The sequence below is a fragment of the Eubalaena glacialis genome, chromosome 3 (genome assembly GCF_028564815.1).
Source record: "Eubalaena glacialis isolate mEubGla1 chromosome 3, mEubGla1.1.hap2.+ XY, whole genome shotgun sequence".
Taxonomy (NCBI): Eukaryota; Metazoa; Chordata; class Mammalia; order Artiodactyla; family Balaenidae; genus Eubalaena; species Eubalaena glacialis.
Window position 1 is genome coordinate 105,366,250 of NC_083718.1, and position 16,026 is coordinate 105,382,275.

General features: G+C 41.1%; 1 protein-coding gene across 1 annotated transcript; it reads left to right on the forward strand.

The window, feature by feature from the left end:
- Positions 1-1,049: 1,049 nt before the first annotated feature.
- Positions 1,050-2,399, forward strand: LOC133088362 (SWI/SNF-related matrix-associated actin-dependent regulator of chromatin subfamily D member 2-like). Its single transcript, XM_061186258.1, has 2 exons — positions 1,050-1,444; positions 1,482-2,399. Exons 1-2 carry the CDS (start codon positions 1,052-1,054, stop codon positions 2,397-2,399), a joined length of 1,311 nt encoding a protein of 436 aa, XP_061042241.1. The 5' UTR covers positions 1,050-1,051.
- The last annotated feature ends 13,627 nt before the right edge of the window (positions 2,400-16,026 follow it).

The window sequence follows — 16,026 nt, forward strand, 5'->3', positions numbered from 1 at the left end:
TGACGTCATGCCAAAGGACACGTAGTCTGAGCCTTTAACATAGAGTTCTAGGGCTAATTAGAAAAATTACACCATGCCACATCCAGTTCTGGAGTCTGTATTTCAGCTGCAGAAGGTGATAACAGTAATGTATGGTGTCACATCTTCAGTCTCGATCTAAGACAAAGAACAAAATACCTTTAAAAGAATTCCTGAAGAACAGGAGTCAGCCTTACTTGCCTCTTCCCAAACACCTAATGAAAGAGAGAGAAAACAGGGTTACCTTCAACAAGCAAATCTTTCTCATTCTCAATTTTCATCCACCTGATTTGCAAGTTATTTTTTCCCCTCTCCTCCTGGAAGTAAAACAATAAAAACCTAAGCCTCTTCTAGTCAGTTTCCAGTATAATGCAATACAGTGCCAGCTTTTGTTCCCAGAGCCTAAGACAGGCTGGGGAACCCCACATGTGCTCTCCAATGTCCATGGATGGCTGGAACTTAGAAAAGGTGCCTTCAGTTGACATAAGCTGTTTCAGCCTTGTCCAGAGTCTGAAGCCAGTTCTGTCCTGGGTGTCCCTCCTCAGACACTGGGGATACTGATTCTATTTGGTTCTAAGCCCCAGTTTCCTACTAACTGTAACGACTTGAACTAGAATCCTGTCCTGCCTCTCCCTCCTCAGGAGGCTCCACACCACTGCAAGGATGCTAACACAGTTTTTCCAGAAGCAAAATCATCTAAACCAAACGTAGGTCATCAAAAAGCCATAGCCAAGAGGTAATCAGAAAAAAGAAGTTTCTAGGAGAAGAGAGGTCTCAGAAAGCATTGATCACAGACAGCATCTGATGAAAAATTTCCATCATCTCAGACAGTCAAAATTATCAAAATAACAGAGCCACGCAGCCCTGGGAGCTCCGCCTCCGCCAGTGGGACCCGGCACGACGCCTGGACCGGCGCTCAGTGGGCCCAGGCCTGCTGGAGGCGTGGGGGGCCGCCGCCTTCCGCCCCAAGAGCCCCGCGGGCCCTGTGGCACAGTACCAGAGGCCCGGCAGGTCACCAGGGAGCCGGATGCCCATGGCTGGCTTGCAGGTGGGACCCCCTGCGCGCTCCCCATTTGGCGCAGCTGCTCCACTTCGACCTGGCATGCCACCCACCATGATGGACCCATTCCGAAAACTCCTGCTTGTGCCCCAGGCCCAGCCCCCGATGCCTGCCCAGCGCCGGAGGTTAAAGAGGAGGAAGGTGGCAGATAAAGTTCTACCTCAGCGAATTCGGGAGCTTGTCCCAGAGCCTCAGGCGTACATGGATCTCTTGGCTTTTGAGCGGAAGCTGGACCAAACCATTGCTCGAAAGCAGATGGAGATCCAGGAGGCCATCAAAGAGCCTCTGACGCAAAAACGAAAGCTGCGGATCTATATTTCTAATATGTTCCGTCCCAGCAAGGCAGAAGGTGATAGTGCAGGAACTGCAGGGACCCCCGGGGGGAAACCCCGCAGGGGACAAGGTGGCTTCCTGGGAACTCCGAGTAGAGGGAAAACTGCTGGATGAGCCTAGGAAACAGAAGAGGAAGTTTTCTTCAGTCTTTAAGAGCCTCGTCATTGAGCTGGACAAGGAACTGTACGGGCCTGACGACCACCTGGTGGAGTGGCACCGGATGCCCACCACCCAGGAGACAGATGGCTTCCAGGTGAAACGGCCTGGAGACCTCAACGTCAAGTGCACCCTCCTGCTCATGCTGGATCATCAGCCTCCCCAGTACAAGTTGGACCCCCGACTGCGGAGGCTGCTGGGGGTGCACACACAGACGAGGGCTGCCATCATGCAGGCCCTGTGGCTCTACATCAAACACAGCCAGCTGCAGGACGGCCAAGAGCGGGAGTACGTCAACTGCAGCCGGTACTTCCGCCAGATCTTCAGTTGTGGCCAACTCCGTTTCTCTGAGATTGCCATGAAGCTAGCCAGGTTGCTGCAGCATCCAGACCCCATTGTCGTCAACCATGTAATTAGCGTGGACCCTAACAACCAGAAGAAGACAGGCTGTTATGACATTGATGTGGAGATGGATGACCCACTCAAGGCCCAGAGGAGCAATTTTCTGGCCTCTACCACCAATCAGCAGGAGATTGCCTCCCTTGATGTCAAAATCCATGAGACCATTGAATCCATCAACCAGGTGAAGACCCAGAGGGATCTCACGCTCAGTTTTAGCACTGACCCCCAGGACTTCATCCAGGAATGGCTCCGTTCCCAGCGCCGGGACCTCAAGATTATCACTGATGTGATTGGGAATCCTGAGGAGGAGAGACAAGCTGCTTTCTACCACAAGCCCTGGGCCCAGGAACCAGTGGGGAGGCACATCATTGCCAAGGTGCAGCAGCAAAGGCAGGAACTGGAACAGGTGCTGGGAATCTGCCTGACCTAACTGCTCAGGGACCCCTTCCTTTCTTCCCAGCCCTGGAGCCAGCCCCTCCTCAGCCTGGAAGGGGCCCACCCTCTGGGGCACAGACATGTAGGATGAGGGGGTGAGGGGTGTCTCCTGTCACCCTCTGCTCCCCAGCTTTAGTTTCATAAGTGTAGTGATAGGATTCCTTGTTGCTTGGTCCCCAAAGCCTTACTACTTACACATTGGCTTTAATTGGATTCACAGCAGAGGCCTCCTCTGCCCGCTGCAGGCAGGCCCAAGTAGGACCTGGAGGCTGTGCTTTGACATCATAATGGAGACCTTTCAGAACCAAAGGCCCCTGGCTTTGCTTGTTTACTGACCCCCTTGGGGCGAGTGTCAGCGCTGGCTCTGGGGAGCTGGGCGAGGAAGAGGGGCACAGCTCACACTCTTCCTAGCCTTTCCAAACCAAAGTTCTTTGCCATTCCTACCAGCCCAGCCTTGCTGCTGGTTTTTTTTTCCTTTCCTTTGGGTATTTGCAGTATTCGTGGAGCAGGTTTTTCTATGAGGGAGCCACTTTTTTTGTACAGGGGTAAGCTTGGGTTTTTCAGGGAGCCCTACTTGGTGTCTCCTTCCTTATTTTCTTTTCTCAGTCTATGCAAGCGGCTCTGGCCGCCATCATCTCCTGAGAGGCCAGAGGGCTGCCACCCAAGCTCTTGGGCCCAGGGGTAATGCCTCCTAGAGGGAGGGCACACTAGTTCTCTGGTGTGGCCTGAGGCATGGGTGTGTATGGGCAGGGGGAGGTGCAGGGGAGAGGTGGGGGGGACTATCGTTGCCCTTCGGAGCTTGGTAAGGAGGGTGGACCTAGGGCTTGGCAAGTGCCACTTCTGGCAGGTGTGGAAATTTCCAAATAAATCTTTGTTTATTGGTGGTAAAAAATAAATAAATAAATAACAGAGCCATTACAAAGTTGCTCTTTCCTTATCAGTACATTTGAAGAAAATAACAGGTCTTGGTCTTAAGGTGTTCATTCAACTTACGGAGTTCAGTTCATCAGAATCTCCACAATCTGTGTTTTCTAGTTGCCTCTTTCTGGAATCATTGAATATTTGAATATCTAGTGCTTATATATGAACCAAATGAAAGTTATCCTGAGACAAATATTACTCAAGCCAAATTATTTTAATGTCAAGTATGTTAATAGTAGCTTTTCAAAAGTGTAAACATGGAGAGCTCAGAGAGCAAGTTTAAGCATTCCTTTATCAAATAAACAACATGGGTTTTGGCCCATTTTTTCTGCTGGAACAATAGAAATCCAAGTGATACATACAGAGAAAGCAACAGATGTCATAACAGCATTTGAATCTCATTCTAGCCTGTTTCACTTCCTTCTCACAATTACCATTCTGCTTGTCTTTATCCTAGTGATAAAAACCAAAATAAAACCTCAAAATCAGATATTGAAACCCAAGATTATTTATAGCTGCCCCTTTTCTTACGACATAGTTACATTAGATTTGATCCAGTTCTGCATGACTAGGAAAATTAAGCATGAAGCACCTTCTTCAACCTACTTCTCTAGTATCTAGGATGCTTTGCAGCAATTCAACATGTGTGTGCTTTCTCTTTGGTGGAAAAAAAAAAAAATACAAAGATAGATGGCATCACCTGAAAAGCAAAAGAAGTGAGGGCCTAAGCCTGTGCAGGCAGTTTAATCACCTGCAAGCAGTTTATCATTCAACATAATAGCACAGGGCCTTAAAAAGCCTGCTCTGACACTCTCATTTGTCCTGTGATAGAGTGCTCACTGCATGGGAATTTACTATCCCCACTGCAATCAAACTTTGATGTGCACAGAATGTGTCTGTCATCTGTAAGCTGGAAGTCACAGTGCAACCCACTTTGCTGACCAGGACAGGGCCAGTCTGTTTCCCACAGGAAGGTTCTCAACCTCAGTTAGCACCTAAGACACAATTTTGGACACCCAGGCCCTACCTCAGAATGCCCGAGACTAGGGCCTGGGCATTTTTTTCAAAGCTACACAGTGATTCTGTCACAGAGCTGCATTGAGAATCACAGGGATGCAGTGTTGACCTTTCAGTGTCGTTTCTGGTGCATTGTTTTAAAATTCAGTCCAGGGACTGGGTGTATACTGCCTTCCAGAAAATGAAGGCAGCCTCTTTTGTGGAGGCTACATAATAGTTTTCCCTGTGGGTGATCAGCCCCCGGGAAACTCTCTGATGGAGTGTAAATCTCCCTTTTCATACAAACAAGCCAATCTCCTGGCTGTTCTGCTCCTGATTAGCCTGGGACAAAATCTCTTGTTCCAGGCAAAGTAGGTGTTATTACCATCATTTTATAAATAAAGAAATGGAAAGCCTGAGAGGTAGAATGACTTGCCTACTTTCATACTACAGACTAAAAAGGGACTGGTTCAAAACGAGGATTAAGATTTTCTACCTCTAAGTTTTTTTCTGATTTTAAAATGTATTTTCTATTGTGTTAGGTTCACATGCGAATAAAATCTCAGGGTTAGGAAAGCAGGATGTCCTCTTTAAAAAAATAAAAAGCAGTTTATTTTAGAAAAGTGGTTCTCAAAATGTGGTTTCTGAATGAGCAGCTTGAGAATCACTTAGGGATTTGTTAGAAATGCAAATTCTCAGCCCTCACCCTAGACCCAGAAAATGAGAACCTGTGGGTGTGGGCTAGCTCTCCAGGCAATTCTGAAATTTTAAGAACCACTGTTTTAGACAAAAGCCAAACTATAAACCCTTTCCCCCAAATTTTGTTGAAATAGAATCTCATAAAAATATGTTTTTAAAAACTCAAAGGTAAAGTCAGAGAGAAGTAATAGTTTTTGGAGAAGTAAATCAGCTTGGTTGCCAGAGGTGGAGTCTTCTTGGCTGGAAAATAATCATTAGACAATTGTGGGAAATCATCCCCAAATATTTTTCTCTCTTGAGAAGACATTTAAGTAAAAGTTAAGGCCAACAGGCAGAAACAGTTTAAAGGAAATATGTTGAGCAAAGAAAGAGAATTCTCTGGCAAGGAAGGTACTAGGGCTTAATTAGGTCCTCAAACTAGCAGAAAAAAATGAAAAAGACCCTCAGGAGAGAGTTGGACAGGGTTACCAAATCTGTTTTCCTTTCCACTTGAGTACACAGCCCAGACTCTCTGGTAGTAGAGTGTGACCCCAGGACTGAGTTCTGACTCCTAGAATATGAGTAGAAGGGGTGGACGCTACTTCCAGCCCAGCCCATTAAAAAAAACCTCCGTCATAAGGCTCACTCTTCTCTCTTCTCACATTGGCCTACTGGAAGCAGAGGATTCAGCAGAAACCTCCATGGCTTTAAGGGACAGTAGATCCACAAGCTAGAAGGACCCAGAGTTCATAAATCACCCTAGGGAATGCCACTACCACACACCTACACAAAAACACTATATGAATGAGACAAATTCCCACTGGGCTAAGCCAGTGAAGTTTGGGGGTTGTTACAGACAGCATCTACCATGTGTAATCTAAGTCTTTGCCAGAGTCACTAAAATAAATGCATTTTTAGTCAAAGCAGCAATGTTTCATACTGAGTTCTGATGCCTGCACCTCAAATGGCTATAGAGCAGTAGCTACGGAATTCCCTGTAGATCAAAAAGTGCTCCTGGAAGTAGCAGCCAAGCTCACCTACACCTTGTTTTCTCTTTGAGCCCTCCCAGATAACACAGGGTCTCACTGCTCCTCTTCACCAGATTATCCCTTCTGGAATTTGCCATTATATTCACGTGATGTTTAGAAGACAGAAAGGTGATCTATTTAGGGTCTATATTTTAAGTCTAACACTAATAATTGACCACAAACATCATTCATGATGAATATGTTTTCAGAAATCTCTACTTCTCTCCTCAGTCCCACCTTTTGTTATGAGGTCCCCATTTTCCCTTAATGCCCTATTGTCTATCTTCCTTGAAGATGTCATACCTCTTGTTCAATATTCATTCATTGCTTAAAAAATTATTTGGCCAGTGGGGGAAATAGACAAGTCATCTTTTCAGTCTGTACACAGCTTCTGACATGGATGAGTCTTCCATTGGCTTCCATCACACAACTCTCTCCTGGTTTATTCCTATTCTCTGGCACCTCCTCCTCCCTCTGCTTTGCATGACCATCCTTCTCTATCCAATAATTAAATGATATTAAATGAGGGAACTTCCTCAAGTCTCTGTCTTAGCCTTTCTCTCTCTCCAATTTCTATATTCAGGCTATTATATCTACATCAACAACTTCTATTTTCGCCCACCTACACATGACTCTCAAATCTGTGTATATTTCTCAGGTACAGACCTTTCCTTGGCGTTCCAGACTCACATAACCAATTACCTACTAAACGTGTCTACTTGGATATCTCAAAGGCATTTTAAACACAACATAACACACAATTGAACTCATTGTTTCCAGCCTCATACCCCACCTCCACGTCTTCTTACAGTGACCATTATCAGCGAATGACACAAGCTTCCATTCTGATAAGCAAGCCAGACATCTAAGAATCATCCTTGACACCTCCCTCTTTCTTGCCCCTGATAGCTACTCCAAAACCACATCTTACTGATTTCACTTTCAAAATACCTTCTGAATCTGTATACTACACCACATCTCCTCTACAGTGTCCCAACCCAAACTGCCCACATCTCTTGCTTGAATGATGGCATTGCTTTTCCCTTTTAAACCACCACCAAATAGTCCATTCTCTACAATGCATAGTGATTTTTTTCAAGTTGCAAATCTGATCCCATCATTCCACTACTATTTAAAACTTATCAGAGGCTCTCCATCAATCCTAGGCTAAAGATACAAATGCTTAACATTGCCCACAAGATCCTACCTTGGCCTGGATCCCATCTGCCTGCCCAGCCTCATCTCAAAACCACCCTTTCACTTTCCCTCTGCAAACCAACCACACTGGCTTTCTTCTTGAATGGGCATGTTCCCTCCAACCACAGAACCTGGAACATACAAATTCCTTGGTCTCAAACAATTTCCTTACTTGTCTCATCTCCCTTTCACTTCTACTTTTAGATTTTATCTCACCTTGTTTCCCTTTCTCAGGGATCCTAGTGTGACCTCCATTTTATGGTTAATGGCCCATTAGTAAGTCCTCCTAGAATGGCTCTATCTCCACACTAATGATAGCTGTAAATTTGCATTAAATTGTAGGATTCTTTGCTTAATGTCTATTGCCCTTGCTAAACTACAAGCTGCCCCGAACCATGTCCACTTTTGTCCCACCACTGTATCCTAAGTCTCTCACTCATTTAACAAATATTTATGTATCAGGAAATATTCTAGGTGCTGAGGACATAGTAATAACAAGACAGAGACGTTTCCACTTGTTGTGGTACATACATTGTAGTAACAGGAGACAGAAAATTAAAAATATATTTTTTAAAATAAGAAAAATAACAGGTAATAATAAGTGCTATGCAGAGAATTCAGATAGGATCATATGACACAATGTGATTAAGAGGTTTATTTCAGATTGAAAGAAGACCTTTTTGGAGTGGTGAAATTGATAATTTTAGTTAAAATTTTGACAAGATGAAACCAGTCATGTGAAGACTGATGAGGAGAACCCTCCAGGAAGAGGGTTGTAAGATGGGAGCCAACACCTAACACAGGCTAGGCTCATTATGAATGTTTAATAAATATTAATTGACTGTTGTCAGATAAGCAGGGCCCAGGGAGGGGCTACTAACCCAGGCTTCTCTTCTTTAGCCTGTGAGAGATGTAGGGGACAAAGGAAAAAGGGGCAGGTGATATGAATGGTGTCTGCTGTAGTTGCTGTTGACTGATAGATCCTTAGTGCTGCTTTCCAGGGAAGTGAGATGTGACACACTGATTTTTGTAATTTCTATTGTGAGACGGGGATGACTGGTCTTAGTGACAAGAGCGATTAAGTGACTTGCACACAGTAAGGGTCTGGACAGGCTGAAGTAAAAGCTGCATCTGCTGTAACTATTACTGTTTTACTCAAATTATAGCTGACTCCAAGACCTGGCTTTGAACTTGGCACAGTATGGTTAAAACTATTTTCTTGATTTAGAGGTTCTCCTTTCAAAGTTAAGCTAAGTGTGCAAACAAATTCATAATATCTAGAAGATATTACAAACATAAAATATATTTTTAAAGTCTAGGATCATCTCATGTCTTCTTCCCTGCCCTTGCCTACTCTCTCAAATTGCAGTTGTCCTTGGTTATTTTTCTCCTCCTCTAACTGTGGAGTAACAATAAAACTTTACACATTGAATGATGAATAAGACATGTTCTTCCCCAGGCAGAAAAGGGGATCAAAGCAAAGTATGTTACTCAAACCATCAGTCTTTTTCAAAAGCAAATGTTTCTTCCCAGGATGAACTAAAATATGTAAGGTTTCAAGAAAATATGGTCTGGAAAGTCCTTTAAAGTTGTTGTTCAATTACATAAGTAAATTGTTCTATAGAATAAGAGTTTTAAAACCATCAGGTTTCAGATTTTTTTCTAAATGACTCTGTGTGTGTGTGTGTGTGAGATAAGAAAGAGAGGGACTTTGGAAATTTTCTAAATAAAACTGTAAATGAAAGAGCCTGTGTGGCTTTCTTTTTGAAAGATAACTTTTGATGACAAAACTTGAAGATGCTTCAGTTACTACAGATCATTATCATTAATGAACTAATAATCAACCTTATGCTAACCAAATCAACTTATTCAATGGCAGTTCCTTTGGGAAATTTACTTATTCTCCCTGCTTCTCAACATCCTAGTCTGTAAGAGGGTGATAACATCACCTCCCTCACATTTATATAATGCCGACAGCATCTAATACATAGCCTACGAGTGGAAGGTGCAAAGGTAAAGATAAAAATTTCTATTACCACGATGTCTTCCTATGAGGAGAATAAGACTTTACAACTTGAAGGTAGGCAGTAGGAAACATATTTGGATTAAGTACATGATCCACAGGGTACTGACATCACCAGTCAGTTGGTTTTCTGAGAATGTGACATAAGAAGTTGTCTTCCACTCTAGCTGATCATCAGAATCACCTGGGGAGTGTTTTTAAAAGTACAGATCCCCAAGGGACTCTGATAGTCAACCAAGTTTGGGAACAGTAAGTTGGAGGATATATTATAATGACTAATACTCTAGAGTATTTTTCACACATTATCTCTTATAAAGCTCATGACAACTCTTACTGTATTGAAAGGAGAACAGAATTTGCAGTCAAAACGACTGGACTTTAGCTCCCACCTTGTCACTTTTTTTTTTCTGTCTCTAGTGGTGGTGCGCAGGATTCTCTCTAGTTGTGGTGTGCGGGTTTTCTCTCTCTGGTTGTGGCACACAGGCTCCAGGGTGCGTGGGCTCTGTAGTTCGTGGCACACGGGCTCTCTCATTGAGGTGCGCGAACTCAGTCGTCGTGACTCACAGGCTTAGTTGCCCCGTGGCATGTGTGATCTTAGTTCCCCAACCAGCGATCGAGCCCACATCCCCTGCATTGGAAGGCAGATAGATTCTTTACCACTGGACCACCAGGGAAGTCCCCCAACCATGTCACTTTTTAGTGCACAAAAAACTTAACTTCTGTGATTCTCACTTTCTTCACCTATAAAATGAAAATTAAATGTAGTTATATCTGCCCTGCATGCCTGCTAGAACTTTTTAAAATGCCAAAGCACCTGCAAATATAAAGCATAATTATTAAAAATGGGAAATGGTGTCATTATTTGGGATGGGTTATGTGTCCTGAGTGTCTTTATTAAACAGTAAAGCTAAATAAAACTCTGGGCATCTGAAGGAAGAAGATGTGTAAGTGTCTATGTGTGTATGCAAAGATATGTGTGTGTGTTTATGACAATATTAGAGATAAGTTGGACCAAAAAGATTTTAGATGGTATCTACTTTAATGGCACTCATTTTTTTTCAAGTTTTCCAATTGGCTGAATGAACTCAGATTGAGTGTTAAAAGAAATATCTCACTTTTAAATCTGAACTCTGGAAGAAAATTCATCTTCTAGAATGAAAGACAATATTTATACATTAAATTAAAGTATTTGGGAAAACTACTGTCGTTCTTTAACTTTAACTTTTGCATTGTGAACTATTCTAAGAGTGTTTATAATAAGAAACCATAATGGGATTCTCACCCCTCCTCTCTAAAATAACTTTAATTTGTGGTTGGTTTTACTTTAATAGTTTCCATTCTTCTAAATAACCACCTAAATTAGATTTTATAGTAAATGGGAGCACTTATAAAAGAAAAGAACAAAATTAAAAAGTGATGTGGTTTTTAATGCATACGCTACAGAAATGAATATTTTTCCTGTGGATACAGAATCAGCTTTCACTTATGAGCCTAGATTATGGTTTATAAGACAATTACAATGGTTATGTGAAATGAGCGTATAACTAGAATGCCAGCTTTAAGAAGAATGTGTATTACACTTCATCTGGAGAATAGACAGTGACCACTTATGGTCTAAGAGTAAAATATCCTCCTATTATTTTCTTAACTCTGGATGTTAAAAATTAGAGAACAGGTGGAAAGAGCAAGGACATAAAAACGACACACTCTCTGAGACCAAAAATAATTCACATAAAATGAGTAAGAGCCGTTGGCACCTAGAAAACATCCCAGAAGCAATTAGGAGACAGTCCATTGAAAAGGTAGTCACTGTAAAATTGGATATTGACATTGTAAAGATGTTTGGAAGGTATTTCAGTGAGGTAGAAAACTGCAATAGTTGAGTTTGGGGCCAACGCAGGGACTACAGAAAGGAGAATTGGAAGAAAATATTTTAGCCATGTGCCTCAGCCATGTCCAATGAAAGAGATAATCTGGTTTTTTTTTTTTTTTAAATCCAAATTATGAGAAAAACGAAAAACAGAATTTTATCAAGCTAATATATATCAAAGTTATTCCTAAAAATCCATTCCCTTTGCTTTAAACCTGAATTTCTCAAGCTCTATTTTCTTATGCCATTTGGTTTCCTAAGTGAACCCAGCCACAGAGAAACCTCAACTATAATTGGCAAAAAATATCTCCTGTTGTAAATCAATATTAACTTTCTGAATTCAAAGAGGTCTCTTGAGAGTATGGTTAATGTCAATAAATCTCCCAAAGACTGATGAAACAGAGGATGCAGAGGAGTAATATAGAGGTAACTATGAAAAAATATAGTAATCAAGAAGCACCATCTGTCTGCCTAAAACACACACACAGTCACATGCACAAATACATGCAAAGAACACCTTCAAATCTGAAAAGTCTTGGACCTCTGGAAATATACCCTCAAAATTGGGATTGCCAAATTTAGCAAATAAAAATACAGGATTCCCAGTTAAATTTGGATTTCAAATAAACAACAAAAAGATTATTAGTATAAATATGTCCCATGCAATATGTGGGACATACTTATGTTAAAATACTATTTGTTGCCTATCTGAAATTTAAATTTAACTGGGCCTCCTGTATTTTATCTGACAACCCTACATAGAATTCTGTGTAGTCAAGTTTTAAAAACACACTAAAAATTAAATGCTCTCACTTTAGACAATCAACTGGCCCCAACAATCATAACCCTATCACAAATTTCATTACTGAAATCATATGATGGTCCTCTGATAGGAGATGAACATCCAGATGATCCTGAATATAAATATTTATCATTAAGTGCAAACACAAAAATTTTAATTCTCATTCTGAAGATCAGAGACTATGTCCTCTCATCCCCCAAGGTAATCCTGGTACCATGGTGTATTATCAGGGTTCCCCAGAGAAACAGAACCAGCAAGAGAGACTGCTTGTGGAGCTTGGCAAGTCCAAAATCTGCAGGGTAAGCCGGCAGGCTGGAGACCCAGCGAAGAGTTGCAATTCAAGTTCAAATGCTGTCAGCTAGCAGAATTCCCTCTTCTGGGGAGGTCAATCTTTTTCTATCAAGGCCTTCAATTGACTGAATGAGGCCCACCCACATTATGGAAGATATTTCTGCTTTACTCAAAGTCTAGTGATTTAAATGTCATTCTCATCTAAAAAGACACTGTCACAGAAACAACTAGAAAAATGTTTTACCTATTATCTCAGTACAGTGGCCAAACCAAGTTGACACATAAAATTAACCATCATACTCAGTTTGCTCTACATCATGCTATAGTACACTGCATACCACATTTCCCACCAGAATCACAGTGACCCTCATCACCTGGCTTCTCTCCTGATACCCCAGTCTATATACTGATTCTCAATCTTTAGAGAATCTAAATATCACCTGAGAAGTGTCTAAGTAACACCTGAGAAGTTTGTTAAAAATGAAATAGCTGAGCCCCACCTCCAAGTTTCCAATATATTAAGTCTGGAGTGGGATCAAGAAATCAGAATTTTTAATAAGCACCCAGGAGATGTTTGGGGACCACTCTTTGAAAATACCACAATATTGAGTATAACTCAACACAATATAGGATTTTAGTTAGAGCGAGGTATGTGGCAAAGACCTACAAATCCCAGCTGAGTCAATTAGATTCCATGTTCTTCACGTCTATATCTGTGGATTCTATAGTTCTTTATTCAATTGAGCATTCCATGTGCAATAAAATTTAGTGAGAACACCAGGAGGAATCCCCATAACTCTGTCTTCCCTACTAACTCAATCCTTTTCTAGCCTAGCCTAAAGGGAGTCAGTCTGCACCAAAAGTGTCCAGTGGGTCTGCCCCAGGAGAAAAAGACTCAAATTATTCTTGATTTGAATTCCTACACAAAGATCCAGAGTAGTGAGAGTCACTGACCAAAACAACAAATTCAGGTAAGTCATATAATTGTTTTTACAAGCAACATCAAATTACTGAATTCAGGCTTATTTCTCTATGGTCCTTCCACCCTTTAACAAGATTTCATCTGCCTCATTTTTATGATGTTAAAATGCATCTTAGAACCAAGAAGATAATGAGCTTTCATGTTAGAATTCTGATGATGATAGTAGTGACATGTATCATGGACTGTGAAGGGTCTGAGATTTCAATTTACTTGCAAACGCACAAGTTTCACGGATGTTGCTAAAGACATGAGTATCCTGGCTCAGAGACAGAGGACCTCATTATGCATGAGGCAACAGGCAGCATGAGTACTAGCATATTTACATCAGTTCCACCTGCCCCCAAGTCCCACAGAGGTGATATGGATGGGCCCAGATAGATGTGTACATGTGCAGTGAGTTGCATTTTAAAAGAAGAACCCTGGGCTTCCCTGGTGGCCCTGTGGTTAAGAATCCACCTGCCAATGCAGGAGATACGGGTTTGAGCCCTGGTCCGGGAAGATCCCACATGCCGTGGAGCAACTAAGCTCATGCACCACAACTACTGAGCCTGTGCTCTAGAGCCTGTGAGCTACAACTACTGAAGCCCGCGTGCCACAACTACTGAAGCCCACACACCTAGAGCCTGTGCTCTGCAACAAGAGAAGCCACCTCAATGAGAAGCCTGCGCACCGCAACAAAGAGTCCCCCCACCACTTGCCACAACTAGAGAAAGCCCACGCGCAGCAACAAAGACCCAGCACAGCCAAAAATTAATTAATTAATTAATTAATTTTTAAAAATAAAAAAATAAAAGAAGAACCCTGAGCTTAGGGATCTAAATCTTTTATAATGGGCAGTAAGTATATCTGTCCTTTGGTCCAGAAAGAGACACTGTCTCTGTGTTCCAGGCCTGTTTGCTACAGCAAGATTCTTAAAAAGATCATCTGGAGCAAAGGGCAAATTGGTGCCCTTGCTTATAGAAACTCACAGAACATGAGAGACCCATAGGGAATTGTCTTCCAACAAAATGCTTGTTATTTGGTTTGCATGTTAGACTGTAAGTTGCATAGAGTCAGGCACATATGTTTTATGTTGCCAATTCCCCTGAATCTAGTATAGTGTTCTATAATTATTATTATTACATAAATTATATATAAATATAATTAATATATTAAAGTATATTAATAAGTATATAAACTAGCATTATATAAATATTTGTAGTATGACTGATAACTTTTTAAAATGTAAAGTATGAAACTGATAAAGGATAAATGAAGATCTTCCATTACTACTGCTACTGCCTATCTATCTATCACCTCAGAAACAATGTTGTTTATGAGATGCCTCATTTATTTAGTAACAGCATTTGACAGAGGATTAAGAACAGGTGAAAACTAAGGTATTTAAGTTACATATTTAATATACAATATATTTCAATTCCAAAATAATTAACAGTGTGTAAAAATGTTAAAATTAAGCCAAAGCTTATGAAATTTGAAGATTTGGTTTGAAAATCAACCTAAAAATTTCAAAAAGGATCTGATGTTCTGACTCATTCGTTTATTTGACAAATATTAATTGGTCAGCTCTTAAATTTCAGACACTGCTCTAGGTGTTAGGAATATAGCAATAAACAAAGCAGATAATAATTCCAACTTTCATGAAAATTTCATTCTAAAAGGGAAATCAGATGGCAAAGATAAAAGTAAAATACAATGTATAAAAGATTGCGATTAGTGCTAAGGAAAAAAATAAAATAATGAAGGGAATAGGAAATATTGGAAAGGGACATTGAATTTTTTAAAAACGACCTAAGAAAGGTTTTACTGAGATTTTTGTTGAGTAAAGATGTGAAGAAAGTGAGGGATCCAGCCTCATGGTTATCTGGGAGACTAACATTCTGGTCAGAGGAAATTGTAAATCCAACAATATTGAGACAGGCACAGCTAGGAGGCCAATGTGATTGAACCAGCATGATCTAGGGAAAGAGTTGGAACATATGAAGTTAGAGAGCTATTGATGAGGGGTTTAGAGGTGAAGATGAGGGAAGAGCATGTAAGGACTTGAGGTCATCATAAGGTTTTGGCTTTTACAGGACTGAGACGAGAAGCCAATGGATAGATTTGAAGACAGAAGGAACATGACATATCTGTATTAGGGTTCTCCAGGGAAGCAGAACTAATTAGACATATATAATATATATATTATTATATATAAATGGATATTATATATTCCCTTATATTCATATATGTGCATATATATACATATATATGCAGAGGAGGCTGGCAGGCTGCAGACTCAGGAAAGAGTTGCAGTTTAAGTCCAAAGTCAGTCTGATATAGAACCAGGAAAAACTGATTTTGGAGATGAAGTCTGAAGGCAGTCTGCTGGAGAATTTTCTCTTCTCCAGGGGAGGGCAGCCTTTTGTTCTATTCAGACCTTCCACTGATTGATTAAAGCCCACTCACATTATGGGCAATCTGCTTTTCTCAAAGTCCACCAATTTAAATATAAATCTCATTTAAAAACACCCTCACAGGAACATCCAGAAAATGTGTGACCAAATATCTGGGCACTGTGGCCCAAACAAACTGACACATAAAATTAACCATCACAGCATCTAGAAAGATGAATGAAGTGGAGGAAAGAACAGACTTGTTCTGTCAGGTAAAGATAACAGAACTTGTTCCTATGGATGAAAGCTATACCTAGGTAGATCGAAGTTTCATATAAAGAAAAATTACTTGATACATAATTCTAGTAAAGTCTGTGTGTTATTTAGAAAAAATTATTACTACATTGGTGGGTAGCTGAGCCAAGTGGCCAAGTTTCTTTCTCACCTGTCAATCCTGTG